General features: G+C 36.1%; 1 protein-coding gene across 4 annotated transcripts in view; it reads left to right on the top strand.

Annotated features, from left to right (window-relative positions):
• The window catches only part of PTPRZ1 (protein tyrosine phosphatase receptor type Z1), a 174,773-nt gene that overhangs the window by 53,610 nt on the left and 100,075 nt on the right, over positions 1-21,088 (top strand). For all 4 annotated transcript variants that reach the window (XM_079149828.1, XM_079149827.1, XM_079149830.1 and 1 more), the window contains exon 2: positions 5,682-5,747. In XM_079149828.1, the coding sequence (XP_079005954.1) occupies positions 5,682-5,747 (66 nt within the window). The remainder of the gene's footprint in view (positions 1-5,681; positions 5,748-21,088) is intronic.

Below are 21,088 nucleotides of genomic sequence, written 5' to 3'. Positions count from 1 at the left end.
ATTGGAAAACAGATGACCTAAGGGGGAAATGATGTGTATATTTTGAAAAGCAGAATGTTTTTAGGGACTTGGATTACAGCTGAAGTGATTAACAGTGAGAATAATCTTTGAACTATTACTATTTCCTAAATAAGCCATAGTGTCTGAGTTACCATAATTAACTGCATCATATTTCACAATGTCTTTGCATATATACTGGATAAAAGTTGACATTCCAAATTGGTAAGGACAGGCTATGTGATAACTTAATGTGACTGAAAGTCAACCTTAACATTGAATGATGAAAAAACCCACAGAGAAAATCTGCTATGTATATTGCAAACTCTACTTATGGGTGAATTTAATTTTATTGGAAAGTTTGCCTTTTTTAGCTAATCATAGTTTTGGTCTAGATCACTTGGATCAGAAACTCAGGTTTCTTATCAGAGGGAAAAAGACAGTTCCAACAGGACTTCTGAGCTCGTAGAAGACTCCAATAGCCAGGCCGTGTTCATGGGTGTACTTTCATCCAAAGCTGATTCTCTTCTTGAAGGAACTCCTGTTTCTGATTTTACTTTACATTTTTTTCTCAGAGAGGGTACTTATTTCCAGTGATAATTATGAATGCTGTCACTGTCACCTTTCATTTTACTATTACCACGTCAGTCCTGCGCATGCCTGATGTCAAATGATAATCACTCTGAGGACACTGGACTATCTCCAGAAGTGTCCAGCCCCCTCCATCTTTCTCAAGTCATTCCCCTTTCTTTACAAACACATACCCAACTCCTTTCAGTTCAGCTAAAATATTTATCATATTATTCCTCTTCTTCTTTGATATTTTCCTTCAGAATGTACTCAACATGTAAAATGCATTCAGTACCTTTAAGTCAACTCAGTAGACTTCCTCCTCATTTTTAAAAAGAGAGGATGGAAATTAAAATTGTGAAGATTCTATGACCTTCTATCGCAGTGAACTGTCACCAAAATGAAGTTTCTAGTGACAGTATGCAGACCCTACACAAGAGGGTCAGCTGATGCCTCTGACCTTGGGCTCCACCCTGTGCCTTTCTGGATGCTCAGCTCTGCTCTCTCGAGGGTGTTCAGTCTCCCCGCTTCTTCCCCCTTGACAGTCTCACTCAGGGCTTCAAAGGTCCATCTCTAACTTTTTCCCTTCTTCAACACTTTTCCAGATTCCTATCACCAACTGACCTCCCTTTCCCCTCTTCTGAATATCCTTAGTATTTCTCTAAAGAATTGAGAGAACATAGGAAGTATTATATACTATGGGTAAGTCCACTTTGAGACATTCCTAATCCTAGACTTCAGGTGTAAACCTGTAGTTAAATATTCTCCCTGAAATGTCTTTTTCTCAAGGTCACACTATCCCTCCTCCCTTTCATATTTCAAGCACTTTTATAGCATCACAATGTGTATGTGGCTGTGTGCCTGTGTGCTGCTTTGTCAGAACATTACTGCTAGAATTTGTAGTAGGATGCAAATTATAAATCGATGATCAACACAAAGCAAAAACTTTCTCTAGGGTGAAGGCACTATCAGAAATAATTTTATAGTTCAAATATTTATAATGATAGTTTTAGTAGGAAATAAGCACCCTCAGTTTAGGGGAGGGGGGAATTTTTAAAACTTGAGAAAATGCTAATTGTTATCAATTAACTCTTTTATTTCCTTTACATGAGTGTAAAGAAAAATAAATATATACATGTATTTGTATATGCTAGTGCTTTGTAAATATATTTCTATTTGCTTTTATATAGGTGCTGAAGGTAAATATAAGTTGCAGTGGTTTGGAACAGGAACATTTAGGGCTACCTAACTTACTATAACCAAAGTTCTCTCAATTTTTTTAGCAAGTTCAAAATCCACTTCATGAATAATATTTTTTTCAGGACAAATTTTAGAATAGGCTTTAAAAGTACTCATTAACGTATACATTCTTCTTGTGTGCTATGTGTGCAATCCCATTCTGAAATTTCTTTCCTACTTTTGTCACTATGAGACAGACTAAAATATAACTGGCAAGTACTTTTAATGGAAAGAAACAAAGTGTAAAAACTAAAGACACTAAAATCTACAGAAACAGGAAAACGTCATTCTATATCTATTTTATTTATTTTCATGGATTTTAAAATGTGTAAGCACTTGGATAGATTCTGTTTTACATAGGATTTACTGGTTTTCAAAGTATATAATGCAACAAAAAAAGTGAACGTAGCTTCTTTTTTTCTTGTTCATTGGAGCTATCACATCTCATCTATCAGACCTCTAAGTAGAATTTTTAAAGTGGGGTACTCTCTCACGCCCAAGGACCATGTAATTAGCATATGAATGTGTAACGGATTGTTTGAAGTAACAATTAACGGAACAATGCATAAAGGAACTGAAGAGAGCTACCAACACCTGGGAATCTTCTATTGAAAAGGCTTTCCTAATGTAAGTAATTAGAAACCAAGGACAAATGCTCATTGTGCAGCAATAAAGCCCTGCAAGGAAAGCTAGGAACTGACTGATATTTTGCTATCATTCTTCAGAATGAATCATTAAAGCAAGAGCTTACTGTTACATTCATTTCAGTCAAATAATTGTTAAATGTAAGTTCTGTGTGGTATCTGATCTTTTGAAGCCATTAAAATGCATTTAAATGATAAAAATGTCTAACATCTTTAAAATATTTACATTTAAGATGTTTAAAAAATGTTAACAAATATTTTCTCTGTAGTCAATTTAAAGTTTCAGCGGGAAGTTCCAGTAGGTTGCCAGGTCCAATTAAGTATGCAGTTAGTTCTCTGTAATTTACTGTCTAGGTAATTCCTCCTAGTGAATCTCTGGTTTGTATTGTTTTTCTTTATTTTGTTTCTCTCAAAGGCTGACATGCCATTGGGGTTCTTGCTCAGGGAAAGAAGATAGGAGAGTAACTAATAATAGCTGAGCAGTGTTAGAATTCTCACTACTTGGGGGAGGGACCAGTGGAGTAAGGGACCAGAGCTAGGCATTGTAGTTTTCATTTTTGTCAGTTGCTACCTTACATTTCTGTGGTACAATTACCTTGTCACTTAAATAGGAATTATTTTTATTCTAAACTGTTAACAGTCTGAATCAAATTAATTAGCCTAAAGACTCATTCTAACTTTTAGTCATATATATTCATTTATCATGAAAAAAATACTTGTTCCCAGAAGTTATTTAGTCTTAAAGAACTACACTTTAAGAGACAACTACATATGAAAATTAAATTATGAGTCCAATATTTCATGTTTTAAGTAGAAAACCAAATATATGTATGACTATTCATACCAGTATTATTCAGAATAGCCCAAAGTAGAAACAACCCAGGCAATCACTGATTGATGAAAGGTTAAATAAAATATGGTATATCCATAGTCAAAACAAAAGTTGTACCAAGAAAGCAGGCAAGGAAGACTTTATGCGAAGCTATTGCAGTAGTGGAAAGAAGCCAGAATCCATTCTGAACTCAACTCATGTGACACAGAGGGGCTGAGAATTTTTAAGAACTGGATGAGCTAGTCGAAAAGGACATTTGGGGGAAGTCGTAGGCCATCTTTGTTTTCTAATTAACTTTATTCAAAGGAAATATAAACATGTTTTTGCCACTTGGAGCAAGGATCCTCACTGAAATTAGGCTCCTCCCCTCCCAGTGAAACTAGGAAGAAAGGTTGCTCTCCCTTTTGATTACATTTCAGAAACATGGTGCCTGGGTCCTTAAGAAGTAAATATCAGGGTTGAAAAATGATTGACTCTTAAAAATATCTACATCTCAACAAACCAGAGAAAGAATTCACATTTACAGCATTCCCAAGGAAAAACCTCTGCACAGAAATATTAGGGACCTAGAGTCAGGAAGAAACCTGTCTAAGGTTGGTCAAGCTGAGGGGAATTTAACGTTCTTACTCACTGTACAGTGCAATATTATTGAGCAGTAAAAAAGAAGGAAGGAAAAGGAATTGTTCCAAGTTGCAACATGGATGAGTCTCAAACACTCTGCAGTGTGAACAAAGCTATTCACAAGTGGCCATATATTATATGATTCTGTGTATGTGAAATGTCCAGAATACTCAAATCTGTATAGACAAAGCAGATGATTGCCTTCGACTGGGGATGATGTGGGGCCTGGTGAAGTGGCTGCTAAAGGGTAGAGTTTGTTTAGGGATGATGAAGATGTCCTAAATTTATGTACAGATGGTTTTGTCAACTCTGTAAATATACTAAAAACCATTAAATTGTGCACTTCAATGGGAGAGTTGTATGGTATGTCAACTATATTTTAATAGAAATATTGTTAACAAAGACAAAGGTGTTGAAGTATGCAATACAGCCAGTAGGGTATTTTCCTAGGTATATGGGTAAGCAAAAAAGTTTAAATGAAAATAAAGCCTTTATTTCTCCAAGGTTGATTTTGACTTTTAATAATCTGACTGCATTTCTAATAATTGACTGAATCTTTTAATATTCTGACTGCATTTCTAATAGTTGCCCTTCCTTTTGGCTTTTATACAATGGTTTTAAAGTTCTTTATTACCAAATTGTAGTAATTAGACAGTACATAACATGGAAGAAAGAAAAATAATTTTTGAAAGATCCTTATGATGTTTGCACTCCAGAAATAATTGGGAACTGTCAATAAAGAAAAAAACAAACAATCCCAGTAAATAAGAAACAGTTTCTTTCCCCAACTAGTGAGAAAAATCAATACAATGTGTGTGTGCATGTATATAAATGAGTGTATTCAATTGACAGAACCCCAGTTTATGAATGAGTACCTTCCACAAGTTCATTAATAAACTTTTTGTAGCCTTTTATACAGAAACAGTTCTGTCATTACTGGTCAGGTTCCACACATAGCCGATATTTTATCCACAGTGTAGCTGAAATGGAGTCTTAATGTTAGTACAGTCTGGGATTAAGGGGCCTATTTTTTGGGTGCAGGAATGGTTCCAAGAAAAGTTTTGAATTAATCAATGAGACTCTGGCTTCTGGCTGTCTTCCTTCCTTTATTCCTTGAGCCATGTTCTAGACCTGGAGCCTGTCTCTCTGGGTTTTGAAGCATCCACTGTTCTTGTGATACCCTAAACTTCCACTGCTTTACTCTATCAGGCATCTCTGTTCCTCCAGGGAAAAATTCACTTACAATGTCTAACATAACCTTTCTCTTGGCTGACATACACACATTTTAATTCCAATTTTCTCAAGACATCGAATTTTATTTTACATTAGAAGGGAAGCAAATTTTAAAACCATGATAACTTCTGGGGCTCTTAGAAACATTTGCAGATAAAACTTGGGTTGGAAACCCGAAAGTTATCTTTAATCAACAGAATTTTGGATATTAAACTTAGGGAATGGTATGAAAAAATTGCCGATATAACAAGCTGTCTTTTCTGACCCAGTCTCTTAGGGATCATATCCCTAAGTTACTCCTTATTTGCACAGAATATATTCTGTGTCCCTGCCCAAACTTCAGTATTCTTTAAATGCTCAGTAACTACCAGAACAGGGGCAATTTTATCTGTAATGGTGGACATTGGAGTTGAAAGGAGATACTGGAAAAAAAAAATCACAAACTAAGTCATTTATTGTTAAATGGTTTGGGTATCTTATATTGTTTTAATTTGGGGGCATGTGTTTTTTCTGGAAATTGATCACTTGATTTTTGTTGATTATAGATTGGACTTATGGATACTACAGACAACAGAGAAAACTTGTTGAGGAGATTGGCTGGTCCTATACAGGTAAATATATTATTTATAATTAGATTCAGCAGAAGCTCATAGTTTTATATTTGTTTTTATGTATAAATATCTGTCTACCTCTCTGTCTCTCTCTTTCTCTGGTACTGGGATCAAATCCAGGGGTGCTCTGTCACTGAGCTACACCCCCAATCCTTTTTATTTTTTATTTTGAGATAAGGTTTCACTAAGTTGCTGAGGCTGGTCTTGAATTTGTGGTCTTCCTGCCTCAGCCTCCTGAGTTCCTGGGATTACAGGCATGTACCACTGCACCTGGTTTAAAAATGAAATTATTTTCTGTAGCTCAACTTATTATTTTAGCTTAGTTACCTGATATTCCAGTTAATTAATAAAATGAGTCAAATATAAAATGATTCCTGGTGGTATTTCCTTAAGCACATTTGGTAGTGTAGAGAGTATTGGTATCAGATATAATTGAATTCCAGGCCTACTGGCTACATCTCCTTGGAAATATACATAACCCACCTGAGGCTCAGTTGTTTTCATCTGTTCAATGGAGACCTCTTTGTTCTGAACATAAAAAGATAAATGAAGTATAAAACATTTGGCAGAGAGCCTCCTTTTAAATAGAAAGCTATCAAAAATGTTAGCTGTTATTGATATGATTAGGTTAGTGACTGTTTTACTCATTTAACAAATGTTAATGAGACTCTCACTGTTACAAGGGGCTTCCCTCTGACTCTGGCTGAGTTTCTTGGAGTCAGAGTCTAAAACCATTTTGTCAGTTTACAAACTTGGATTAGAACATCATGAATTTGGCTACAGATGGTTACAGCCAGAAGCCATGGTCGGAAACCCTGGGGTGAAGAGAAGCCCTAGGCCTGATAGGAAAAGCATGGGTGGAAAATCTGGAGGAACCAAAATATATTTAATGACCCCCTTGGAATAGTGCTGAGCATTAGAGTTGGGTACTTATTGGAAATAAGAGTGCTTTAATAAAATGGAACCAGATTAGAAGGGCTTTACCATGAACCTGCCCATTTTGCATGGTATTGCATAGATGAAGCAGAGCAGCACGATGAATTTTGTAGATAGGCATGCATTTTATTTATTTATTTATTTATTCTTATTTTAAAGGAGGTAATTATTTATTGTAGAAAATACAGAATATATGTTCAAGCACAAAAGTGAATGTAAATATCACTTTACTTCCTTCAGGTATATTGTATAAAAAATTACATATCTCTCTAGGAAGTTTTTATTTTCTTAGGTTTGTACATTTTATACATAGGGTTATGCACCCAATTTATTCTTGAAATTGTTTTTGAGCACTTCCTCATTTTAGTGATGACTCCTACTGATCAAGGTACTTAATGTCTGTCTAATATTAGATTGAATGCATGTTTTATTATTTAACCATGGCATCCTGGTTTAGTTTTGTTAACAAACTTCCAAGTTTCAGAGGTAGAACTAAAATGAGGTTTTCTCCAACCAATGAACCTATAAACAGAGAACTATTATATTTACCAGGAATGTATGCATAAAATGAAAATCAAACTTCAAATCAAGCTTCCGTGTACTCTCTGTATCACCACTAAGCCAAGAATCAGAATAGAGAGGAACCATATCCTAGGGAGAGAGAGAGTTACATTTCTCAAAACTCTCAAAAACAAGAGTGGAGGTATGTTGACTAATGGAGTGATGGTAGTGGTGTTTCCCATCAGCCTGAGGTCCCAGAACAGCTGGCTGTGCCTCATCCAGTCAGGAGAAGAAAGCAGTTTCTCCAGTGGATTTCAGTAGATATAATGGGAGCAGCGCATACCTCTGTACAATATCGTATTATGTTAAGATGCAGCCAGAGTTCCTCCTTTAGATGGGCTGAGTATAGATATGGCACCTGTAAGTTGGCCAGGCTTTCTTGAATGGGTCAGTGCATACACAATGCACAGTTCTGTGCTTTAGAATAAAAAGTCGCACCATCTTGCTGTTTTGTTCCTTTCAATCTACTGACCAAAAGGAGAAACTAAAAAGTACCATTTGCTGGGGGAGCGAGATGGCAGGTCTCATAAGAAATTGTTTTATAGTTGAAGTGAGGGTGAATGCTTAACAAAATTTTTAAAAACAAATTGCATACACTAATGTCTCCTCGTGGTTTGGAAATTACTTCTAGAATACTTGACATTCCTAGGAAGAGACCAGTGATGAGGACATTTTACAACTGTTTAGCTCCAACTGAGTGTGCCTTCCTTATTTTGTCTGAATTCCTAAAGTACCAAGAAGAAAATAAAATCCTTTATCTAAATAAGTGTATCTCTCTCAAGAAATTACTCCCAAGCCAAACCTATAGTGTTTGAATTATTTACTATAACATTTATTATCTCTATTCATTTTAATAAAAATATTTAGTATCTTCAATATCTATGTGTATTATTCCACTTAGAAAATGAAAAAGTATATGAATTGTAAAAAATTTCAGGATATCCTGATAAGTGGATGATGATACATAATAGGGGTGAGGGGGGTGGGGGATAAGAGAAGAATGGAGGAACTTTAGATTACATAGAGGGAAGTAGGGGGGCGGAGGAGGTACGAAAGATGGTGGAATGAGACAGACATCATTGTATGTATGTATATATGTATGATTATATGAATGGTATGAATCTGCATCATGTACAACCATAGGGGAAAAAAAAGTTGTACCCCATTTGTGTACAATGAATCAAAATGCAATCTGTATAAATAAAAAAAAACAAAAAAGAATTTCAGAATAAATAGTTTTAAGATTCTTAAATGTAATTAATGTTGTGAATGGCTCAAGTACCTTGATCTTGACCACATGTAGTCCTAATTTCATCTGTAATATTTTATTTTGTTGAACTAAATATTTGTGTTTCTTCTTGTATTGTGTTATTATTTAAATTTATCTGATTAGCTGCAGTCTTGGAAAAAGTACTCGAGCATTTGTACACAGAGACTTCCATAAATAAGAATCGTAAGTACATCACAACATCTTTCTGGAAGCAAGCTCATCATGCTACCGCATGTCATTTTAAAATATTACGTGACACGTTAAGCATTATTTAAATGGAATCACTTCAGCTAGGGTTGCTTATGGAAGATTACACAATTATAATATGTGAGGTAACAATACAAATCCCTACTAGATGTGGAGAAATAGAGGGTGGAAAAGCATTATTCTTTTAATTGTGCTTTTTACATAGATTAAAACAACTTTTCTATTCAGGATGTATGCTGTAATTATGCTAAGAAATGATAGGGTTGGTGAACATCGTCGACCATCCCATTTTTAAAGTTCTTAGAGGAGGATGAGGCAGGTTTATTGCCAATGTAATGTCTGGGAATGTCAGCACTAAGGTTTGGCTCTTTCCATAATAACTTTATTCCTTTTAAGGGTTTCAGAAAGCAAATTTCATTCTTCTTAGTAATTTTATATTTTCTACAGCAATGCCAAAATAAATACAATTCAGTGGGGGAAAAAAAATCTAAGTATTTTGTCTTTTTTTTTTTTTTAACATCAGAAACACACTCAAGATTATCATGGAAGATGTTAAAGTCTTCCTTTTCCTTGACTTGTTAGATCGTTGATTAGAACCTCAGACAATGATGAGTTCATCAGAAATGGATGTACTTTGCTCCATTCATAGAAGCAATCCCTACTGAAATATAATCTCTATTCCCTGGACTTATAAAAATATGATGTTGCTTATTTTTTTACCATTCTGTAAAGCAACTTGTAATTAAAAGTTTTCTACTGATGTTTTCTTAAGTGGTATTATATCTAAGCACCTTTAAGGTTTTAGTTAAAGAGTTTCATTGGGTACAAGTAACACAGAGTGGCTGCCCTGGACACATGTAACTCACCATTGCAATTGACTGGAAACCCTAGAGAGGAGGCTTAAACAGCAAACCGATTATTTCCTCAAATAGAATATCCTGTCTGAATAGTCTTTCTAGCCTTATAATGACTAGAAGATGCTATTTAGGAAAAATGAGTAATATAAGATTATGTAGAGTGTGATTTAGCATTTGGCTTTCTTTTTTCTTTTCTTTCTTTTTTGGATATAGTTAGTTCAGTGTTTTCCTTCTGTTGACCTAGGAGAAAGTAGACCAAACTTATCTCAAAAAATTTGAATCTATGTAAAATAATGGCTGATTTCTGGCATGTCATGCCTTTCTTTACTTTTAGGATCTGAAATATCCTTTAAACATACTGCATTTTTTTCTTTAATTCACTACTCTGTATATTAAACAGATTGTTCATTTCTCATGTCGAACTCGAAAGTTAAAAAAAAGAAAAAAGAAGAATGCCACTTATAGAATTATCCCATTTCTATTTAAAATTTGATATTTTTATGGGGATAGAGGAAAGGCCTAGTGAAATATACACCAGCCTGTTGGGCAGGGCGAACCCTGCAAGTGAGGCCATAGAAGTGACTGAGACGATAGGAGCAAGATCCTCACTTCATGCTATGCACTGTTTATTTTGGGCAAAATTTTTCTTTGACAATTGTCGACATAGAATTTTTTTTTTTTCTTATCTGAATTAGTTTTAGTGAAGAAAGACAAGGTAGTTAGATAAGATCTATGACTTCATGTCTTTACCTGTCAGGACAGACTCTCCACTTGGCTGAGTCTTAGAGGACATCACAGACATCTAATCAGAGCATGATGACACTCAGGGTTCACCTCCCTGGTCATCACTAACCTGCAGACAGTTCAGCCTGCTAGAAGCTTGGCATTTCACTTTTCTCATCTGTAAAACCTTTTGAATAATTCCCTGCTTAATTGTGTATGAATCAAATACATGCTTGCCACTGTTGTGGGAAAGCTCTTTGAGAAAGGACTATTCCCTGCAGATCCAAGTGAGTGGTATTTGGCAGTGTCTTAACTTGAGCTCCAGCAGACTGAACAAGCCTGGACCCATCTAACAATCTGTCAAGAGTTTCTAAAAAGAGTTGATCTGCTCCAATGCTTATTGTGAACAGGTATCTCCTACTATCTGCATGTTTTTAAAAGTTTACCTAAGATTTCTATTCTTGGCTGACTTCTCCTATGTTAAATGTGATGACTGGGTATACCTCATTGCAGAGGTTGAATGGGGTTCAGTAAATGATCTCAAATTCTGCACGCACTTATATTCTTGAAAATAGGTGAGAGTATTAAGTGCTCTTAAGTTCCAAAAATGATAAAGAGTTAAGGTAGTGCATGTGTGAATATGCTCGATTTAACCACTGCACAATGTATAAATAGTTCATAACAACTTGATGTATAAAACACACACACACACACACACATATGTGTATTTATATGTTGATTAAAATAAGTATATTTTAAAATTTTTGTTTGCAACTGTCACTTTTAGAATTGAAAAAATAAAGATTGGCTGCAGAACAGCATCAAAATTAAATATTCATTCCTTATTTTTGTCCAAGGGTAAAACTGTATGTCAATGTGTTTTCCCCATGAAGAAAGTGAAACTTGTGCTCGTTCTCTAGTCCATTCTCACAGCTGCTCTTGCTGGCAGCATTTAGTAGTCTTCAGTCAACTGGGCAAGTCCCCTGCAGCTCACTGTGAGAAGACCTGGCTGCTTCTCCTGTCTGTGCTCTAACAGATTACCTTTACATTAGGATTCATTGTCCCTCTTCCCTTTCTGGACATCCTGTATTTCACCCTCTGTGTCCCTTAGTCTGGAGTGATTTACTTTATGAATGGATATGTTTCAGCAAAAGAAAAAGGGAAGAGAAAATTCAATGGTTAATTTAAAAATCTAAGATCAGCCTGCAGTTTGTTTGTTTTTTTTTTTTTGTCACACAGAATTATCTTAAATGTGTTAAACTCTGAGACAAAATACATTTATGATAATTTTCAGCTGACCTATGCCACCCTCCTGTTTTTTTCTATCAGTAAAAGCCAAGCGCAAGACTTACTTATTTTCCGTTTTCTATGTTATCCATGTGGTAATTCTGACTCTTAAAACCAAGAGATTTTAAACAGCAAAAAGATAAGACTATGTAAATGATTCCTTTCAAATATTCAGAAAGATATTTTTAAGTGAAATATGTTTTAATGACTCAGTCATGGAATCCCCCAAATTATTTTGAAATAGATTCAGATATAGTTAACTTTGATGGAGTCTATTTTATATATATATCTTCAGGAGTAAAATAGTTATGAGTGTCTACCTGTCCTACCACTTATGAATGTCACATTCCTGTTTGAACCTTGCAGTCTTTTTTGTTTAACTCAGAGGCCCCTTGACTAGATTACAGCTGCATCTTCCACTGAATGGAATGCAGAGATCTGAGAGGTCCCACATCTAAACTATAATAGACTCTTTAGGGAGCTTCCTTTCAGAATATTCTAGTACTTGGATAACAACAGCCCAGATTTATCCTTTAGATTGTATAAGCTTAGGGTCCCAGAGGAAGGAAGGAAAACTTGAACCCTACTTAGAAGCAGAGTTCAGACCTATGAAATAGTGTCTGATAACCTGAGGACAGGGGACCTGATGGAAGCTAGAAACCAAAGAAGAGGGAATGGGGGGCCCTGGAGAGAGAGCTACAGGGACTCGGGGAGACACATGGTGGCAGAAACTGACAGTAGAGCAGCGCTTAGAGTCAGCAGGGTTTCAGGGTTACTCTGATGGTCCTGGGTACTCTTCTGGGTCACTCTTCACCTAGAATCTCCTCATTCTCAAATGCTTGCACACTCTGTCCTGCAAACAAAAGATCCCATGCAACTGTGGGCTCTCTCTGAAAGAGTCAGAAACTGGAGAAGGAAAATCATGATACTGAGTGTTCCAAGGCAGACACATGGAGCAGGCCAGCTGAGGTGTAGAGGAATTCAGGTAGATTAAACAGCCTCCCATGGCCAGGGTAGGAACGAGTCTCCAGGTAAAAGTAGCAGTGTTGGACTTAAAATCAGATTCTTGTCCTCAAGGGATAGCCTTTATTTCCTTAGGAGATGCTATTCAGCTGTCCCATTTAGTAGGATAACTTCTGATGACAAACAGAGGAGGACACCATACCCAGACTAAGGGGACCCAGTGTGATAATGCTGTAAATGACTATTTGGCCATTTTCCCTCACTGCTGAGACCTATGAAGTGTGATGATTTGAGCCATTATCTTTCCTGATGAGTATCATTAGTGTCAGCCCAGTATGTTTTTCCTTACAGTAAAAGCAACTTCACTTATTTCTCACTACAAAAACATGCTTGTTTAAGAAAAATCATAGGTTCATGTAGACATATACATGAACAAATAGCTAGAATTTCATCTTCCAGAAGTAACTGTGATTGATATCTTCTGTTGGAGAAATGTAATTAAAAACAGAATCTTATTCCAACTCAGAGATATTTTGCATAAAGGCTGTAGAAAGAGAAAACAGTGTTATTATTGGATAAGCATTAAACACATGCGCCACACATCACAAGCAGCCCCACAAGAAACTGCAGAAACAAAAATGAATCTCACCTCCTTCAGTTATAACTCATTACATACACGTCTTCAAGATATACCATAGCCAGTTTTCAAGCAGGAGAACTTGACAGTGACTTTGGTCACACATAGCTCATCCAAAGTCCCAGGCAATTGGAGTGACTCTCTGTTGGCCTATTGGCTCTATCCAAAGGAAAAACACTTCAGTTTAACCAGTATGCATTGATTGTGTAACATGAAGCAGATGCTGTACTAGACTCTGGGGTGCAGTGATAAATGGAACTAACCACAAACATGTAAACAATAATGAGGACAAAATGTGATCTTAAGAGTGTGTGGAAGATTGAGGTGATACCAGGTCCAGGGACCCTGGAATAGCTTATGTACTTCAGAAAAGGTTTCCCTGAGAAAAGGAATTTAAACTGAGCTACAGCATAAATGCTGGTTAAGTCAACATAGGTGAAGATTGCTGGCGTAAAGAAAGCATTTGTGCTGAGACCTGTAGGTGAAACCCAAACTACCGGGCTCCAGCATCTGTAGTGTTCTTCCCACCTCTGCACAGAAAACTAGAGCATGACAAGACAAGCTCCTTGGGGCCCCAGGAATTCTTTCTGGTATCCTCACCCTAGCCAGAATTCTAGATAATACCATTGTTTGATTGGCAGTGACTTGAACTTTTAGTTATTGACATTTGTATTTAAGGGATGTTTGGCATGATTTTACATGAACATTTTGAATAATAAACTAAAGAGGAAGAATTAGTCAAAAAGTCTCAAAGATAGGGAAATGGCAGGTTTTACTCCAAAAGGGGAAGAATTTCAAGTAGATAGGGTTAATGGATTTTGTCACACAAGTTTAAGGAGTTCACCATGAGATACGACGTGATATTATTCTGATAAAGCCAGTTTAGTTCATTTGCTAGTTTGGTAAGAATATAGGCTCTAAAGTCAGAAAGTAACTGCTGGACTGCAAACCTGGGCTCCACCTTAGGCGTCACCTCTTTTGTCTCAGGTTTCCGGATCTGTAAAAAGAGATCATAATAGTACTTACCTCAAAGGGCGCTGCCAAGATTCAATGAGTCACTGTTTGCAAAGCACTTAGAATAGTGCCTGGTTCATATAAAGTGCTAAATGAAGCTATTACTTAAAGCAAAATAAGTCTTCTGCATTTTGAGGACTTATACCAGGTTCTTTTTAAAGTACAGACAGGTTATATGAGCCCTCTGTTCATATCTCTTCAGTTGCTCCCCATCCCTTACAGAATAAAAAAGTGGACTCTTCAGTATGGCATATAGTGATCGTTAATGATCTGTTTCTGCCCACCTATCCTGTTCCATCTATATTAATTACCTTTCCCTCTGTTTCCCACAGTTCCAGCCATTTTAAAAGCAAATTTCAGGCTAGGAATGTGGCTCAGTGATAGAGTACTTACCTAGCATGTATCAGACCCTGGGTTAAATCCCCAGCACTGAAAAAAAAAAAAAAAAAAAAAAATATATATATATATACACACATATATGTGTATATATATAAACATGCTTTAGAAGAAGGTCTCTGTTATTCTAGTTATTCTTTGCCATCTTTCCTGAACACCAAACCTGTTTACTTCCTTTGCATGAAGCTTCTCCTCAAGCTGGAGAAGAGCCCTTATTTTAATGTCCTGTCCCTGCATACACCCTTTGTTGCAACCTAGAACGTGGCAGGGTCCACACTTTATTCCTCTTCCCTTTCTCAGAGTGTGGTCGTAATCTGTACTCAGCAGAGGTGTATGCATGAATGAACAAAGCTGCATAGCAGATTGTGTACTTGTTTTATAAATGAAGAAGCAGAGAGATGAACCCACTTGCCAGAGTCACAACATGAGCAGAGGACTGGAAACTGAGCATGGGTCTTGATTCCCCGTGTTCTATCCTGAGAATTCATATGACTGCATCTACATTTGTCTTAATGATGGGGGGAATAAAAAAAGGCATAAAGCTGTTAGGGTTTGAATTCTTGTTTAGGTATTTTTTAAAAGGATGTTGCTTTCAAAGCCATTATATGTAATACAGTCTCTTTTTGCCTTATCATTTTGTCTTTTTTTTTTTTGTTTGTTTGTTTTTTTTGCAGGGAGGTGGTGTGCTAGGGATTGAACCCAGGGGCACTTCCCACTGAACCACATCCCCAGCCCCTTTTTATTTTCTAATTTTTATTTTTGAGACAGAGTCTTGCTAAGTTGCCTAGGCTGTCCTTGAACTTGGCCATCCTTCTGCCTCAGCCTCCCAAATAACTGGGATCACATGTGTGTACCACCACCCCTGGCTTCCATGTGTTTGTGGGTGGTAGTAGTGGTGGGATTTAGGATTGAACCCAGGGGTGCTTTACCACTGAGCCACATTCCCCAACCCTTTTTATTTTTTTAATTTTGTGACAGAGTCCAAGTTGCTCAGGGACTGGCTAAGTTGCTGGGACTGGCCTCAAACTTGTGATCCTCCTGCCTTGGACTTATGAATCCCTGGGATTTCAGGCATGTGCCACTGTGCCCAGCTTCAATGTGTTCTTTTAAGGAATGTGATAAGAGTAATCATTTCTGGAAAGTGGAAATGTGGCTGCCTTTTATTTTCATCTTTTTGCTTGCAGTATTTTATAGTTTTTTTTTAACACTAAATATATATATATTTGCTTTATAACTGAGTTAGGGAAACGGAAACTTAAATATCTATTTAATATAATATAAACTTAACTAAATTAGTTCTGACTTCAGGGGCAATTTAAGAAGTTGTTTTGCATCACAGAAAATCTTCAGCCTTCTCATATCTCCCCAGCCTGTACTGGTTCATGTGGCTGAGAGTTCTGTTGTCTGGTCCTATTTCTGCCTTACTGTACCAGGTGAACGACTTTAATGATCAATGAAGTTGGAAATGCTCTATTAATTGCATATGTCCTTAAGGAGTAGGTAATACATTTTCATTAGTGTGGGAATAGATAATATTCTTTTAGAAAAATGGCCATATTATTATACATTTGCATTTTACTCAGACTTGATCTAGCCAGGATTCCACCGAGGGCACTTAAAGTATCACACAACTTGAGTTTCTTCTCTGCTGTGGTGCAATATTCTCACTTTGCATTAGTTTCACAATCCAGGATCATTATCCCAGCTCAGTGAGAATCAATTTTTCATAGTGGATTGTCTGAATCACTGGCAGCTCAGTCACATTTTCTACATCATTTACCAGAAAGTATAGATTTTAAAGAAGTCAGAACAATTATGCAGGTAACCCATAGCCAGGATATGCCCACAAAAAGGAAGTCAGAGGCTTTTGCAAAATGATGGACAGTTACTGACCTGTTCTTCAGAGGAGTCCCCATTTCAATTCACCATTTTCTATGTAAGTGTCCATTGACAAAGCCCATTTTCTTTTGCAAGGAGAAGAGTTCATCCTCAGAGAGCAGCCCTTATTGTGCCCTTTTTAGGAGAATAATTACTTCCTTAATTTCTGTGGAGATAATGAAGAAAGCCTGTTCAGGATCTGTTTATGAGATTTCAGAGCATGTTTAGGGAGGAAGTTCTATTATTTTAATTATGATCCTTTGCCCTCAAAGTGTGCATATTTAGGTAAATTGTAAAAAAAAAACTCTCCAATTCTTTTCATTAACGGTGATTGGTATTCTTGCTTGAGCACAGGAGAGAAAGGTTGATTTAGAATCTAAGTCCCATTGATGCGTTTTTATTCCATCAACATTTTTTTAAAGTAAATTGAGTAGAAAATTATGTCCTGGCATATGATGCAAATTCCTCTAATGTATCTGGCCTTCATTTAATCATTTATGAGTGATCACTGCAAGATGTTTATATAGATTAGATACCACAGAGATCTAAGGAACTATATTTATTTGATCCTAATTAATATTTGGCCTTAAATAGATAATCACACCACTTTCCAATTTCCTAATGTTAAGCAATTAAACAGCTAGCAGCTGTTGGCCAGATAAATATTAAACTTTGCCAACTAGCTATATGCAGGCTTGCACCATATTTGGACCATATTAGAATAGATTACAAGATATCTTGAAATCCATATATTTTAGGATTGTATAGGTTATCACTGAACAATTATTTATTATCTGTTTCATAGTGTTGAAATTTATGCTAAAGTGTCAGATAGTTGTATAGTGCATGTTTACCCACAACATATGAAGACACATCAAGTAAAATTTTTTGTATCTATCTCTATTAAAAAGTGTTTGTATTTACACTTTAGGGTTTCCATTTTCTTAATCAGAATACTCCTAAACTCTTATGGCTTCTTCCTCTTTTTCAAAATGAAATTCCCAAATAAGCAATTATAATGGTAAGGAAAGAGGGAAACATTAAATCTAGATAGGTGTAATCTAGACTGATAGTTCCTAAATTTCAGAAATTATCATAATTACCTAAAGGGATTACTGAAAAGTAAAGATTGCCAGTCCCGAATTCCAGGATTTTTGATTCAGTCGGTAGGAGATGGAAGTCACAAATTAATATCTAAGAAGTCTTCAACTGATCTTGATGCTGCAATATCAGGAGCCTAATATTGGAGTATCTCATATATAAATCAATCAGAGCTTATGTGACCTTAAATTGAAAAATGAGTGAATGAGAGAGTAAAAAAGAAAACATGCATTAATGTATTTATACATAGGAAAGCCCTTTAGCTTACTGGATGAGGTATGTTGACATAAAATAGTAGTATATTGCTTTTATATAATATATAATAATGTGAGTTTTTTTTCTCAAAACCTTTTATCTGCATTAGTAAGAGATCAGGTAAGTTATTGAAAAGTTGTTAATGAACTTGCATTAATTTTCCCATCTGGATGGAGCCTCTTTGCCTAACATAGAGAAATTCCTGGCCTAGGTGAGTCCAGTGGGAGTCTCTCATTAGTGAGTCTGCCTGCAAGCTATCTTTACCCTGCACTTCTCCTAATAATTTCCAAGGAGAATATTTATCCTAATAATTTCCAAGGAAAGTTTTCTTTCATACACTTTTAAAAGGTAATTTTTATTTCCTTGGCTTCAAAAGATCCTGGGTCCAGATAATATTGAGATTATATTTTCCATTCCTGTATTCCTTTTTTATTTTACGTCTCTAAACATCAGTAATATGGGTCTTATAAACTCTGTTTCATAAATATTTTTCTCCTAATGAAATTGGCTATAGGTAATGCAATTTAGTGGTCCCTTTAGAACTTTTAAAATGGAATTGAAGTTATTTCTGAATTTCTGTTTAGTAAATACTGGTTGTTATTTATTCTTTTCTTCAATAGCTGTTTGAAGTTTAGTAACTCCTGTAATCATCACTTTTCAAGTCAATAATGTCAACTCTAGAAGACAAATGATTTTATTGTTACACATACAAATTACATTTTCCATTATTGGGCTGCATTTTTCTCAGAAATTAGTCTCTAAGCCTTGGGGGGGTATGCTTGAAAATTTTGATAGTTGTCTATAAAAAGTTATCTGTCATGTCCATTACTTTAGCAGAAGACTTGTTTGAAAATCTTGCAATGGATATTAGAGCCTGCATTTGTTACAGAATTTCATCTGTTTTTTTCATTCACTGAACACATCTTAATTTATACTCCTATCTGCTAGCAGAAAAAGGTAAGAGAGGAGAGGGAAGGAGAGAAAAAGGGAAAGGAGGGGAGCTCATAGAAGTCTAATTGTAAAATATCTGTGGGAAAAGGAAATGATTCATGGTGACTTGTTAAGCTGTCCTGCATAAAGATTCCATCTTATTCATACATGTTGAGTACACTTATTTTAGACTACTATCTACTGGAGATATTCCAAAATTGTAGATATTAAAGCCATTGCCATAAGTAAATGAACAACTATAGAAATTCGAAGGCCAACCATTTTCTCATTTTAAGTAAATCAATACATATTCAAATTTGAAAATTTTGTAAATTCCTTTTGTTGTTGTTGTTTTTGATACTGGAGATTAAATCCAGGGACACTCTACCACTGAGCTACACCCTCAATGCTCTTATTTTCATTTCAAGACATAGTCTCACTAAATTGCTGAACTATAACTTGGAATCCTCCTGCCTCATCCTTCCAGGTTGCTGGGATTACAAGCCTAAACTTCTTTTGAACTTCATTTTCCCATTGATATTGGATGATTCACAATATACCACCAGGTTTAGCCTTAATAGAGTCATGCCTGGTAATGACTTGTGGGGAACTCCTAAAAACTACTGAACTCATCTGAGTTCTCATAGTATTTGCAGTCAGCCAAAACTACTCCCATGTATTTTGTACTTTTCCCATCCACACCCTGGAGGCAGTGAAGCAAGCATAATGTCATAATCCTTGTCCAATGCAGGCAGAGGAGTTCTCTCTCCTTCCTTAGCCAGGAACTATCCTTTGCAGTTTAAAGACTCTCTTGTCTCCACTACCTTGGGAAGAATGTTAGCATTTGTGAAAGGAAATTTTTCTCAAAAGTTTGTAAGAAGCAGATTGTCATTTTGGTCAAATTATTATCATGAAGCATAGCCATGGACCCTCAAAGAAGGATTCAGAAGGGCATCCTGCCCAGATGATGAAATCTCCTTTACTCACAGAAAGTTCTACACCCCACTCATCCTTATGTACGGTTAGATGTTGGTCAGGTTGCTAGTGACAGAGAAACCTGTGAAATACTCATGTCCTGATCTCCTATGAGTCAGGGAAAGTTGAGCCTCCTGAAATTGAAATGAGAATTTTCCTTTTAACCAGAGATAGGGGAAGAGGACCTATGTAGAGCCACTGTGTAGAGCCACTGATGGCCACGATGAGGTTCTCAGAACCTTCCCAGATGCTCTTATATATAGTGATAGCTCCAGACATGAAAACCTTTTCTGGACCACAAGCATTTCCCCAGCAGACATGATGAGCTTGAGTAACAGTCTGAGAGGGATTTCAAAGACTCTCATAAAAATGTGGGGTATTAGGAAGGATTTATCTCCTGCACTAATCCTAAAAACAAGGGTCATGGTCCTTATTCCATTTCATGGAAAAGAGACAGCTGATAAAAGTGAAAATGTCCCATAGCACACCAATAAATGATTGCAATAATGGGTTGTATTCTATTAAATAAATTAGGAACTTTGGGTAGTTCAAACCAATGTAAGTCAAGAACTGAAAATGTTAAACTTGATGAGAAATGAGATAGTGACAAGTTTCACAGTACCTCCCCACAAAATACTTTCTAATTTCCAAGGGAAAGAGAATAGTACAGCAGAAAAATCATGATAGATCCCTCTTTTATCAGGTGATCAAAGTGAGCAACTACAGAAATGGTCCACATAGAAAGCTCGTGCCACTAAATGAGACACAGGGAGAAGAAAAGGGCATCACTTTGTGACATTCCCAGTAAAAATGCAGAACCTGAGTCTAATCATGAGAAGACATCAAACAAACTCAAACTGAGGAGCATCCTATCAAATAGGCGTACGAAAGTGTCAACAGCATAAAGTGAAGAAAAGATAGGAACTATTCCAGATTGAAGGAGACTAAAGAGACATTGCAGTTAAAGGCAACCTATATTATTAAATGCAATCTTTGTTGCCGTAAAGGATATTATTGAGGCATGTTGACAATGTCTGAACAAGGCATAAGGACTTGAAGGTACTAATGCATCTATGTTAATTTCCCTATTTTGAAGAGTGTATTGTGGTTATATAGGACAATATCCTTGTATTTAAGATGCACAGGCTGAAGTATTCAGTATCAGTGAGATATTGGTACCATCCATTCAAATGATTCAATGAAAATAAGCTTTCATTCTGTACTTGAACCTTTTCTGTAAGTTCAATATTGTTTCAAAATAAAAGGTATAGAGCAAGCAATTAATAGGACTTACCTTTTTAAAAAGAAGTAAAAGTTGGGGATGGCTAAAATAGAGCTTTTCTACAGTTTG

Source organism: Sciurus vulgaris (assembly GCF_902686455.1).
Source record: "Sciurus vulgaris genome assembly, chromosome: 8".
Lineage (NCBI taxonomy): Eukaryota > Metazoa > Chordata > Mammalia > Rodentia > Sciuridae > Sciurus > Sciurus vulgaris.
The sequence above is the reverse complement of the archived record's forward strand: the minus strand, read 5'-3'. Positions and strand labels throughout refer to the sequence as shown.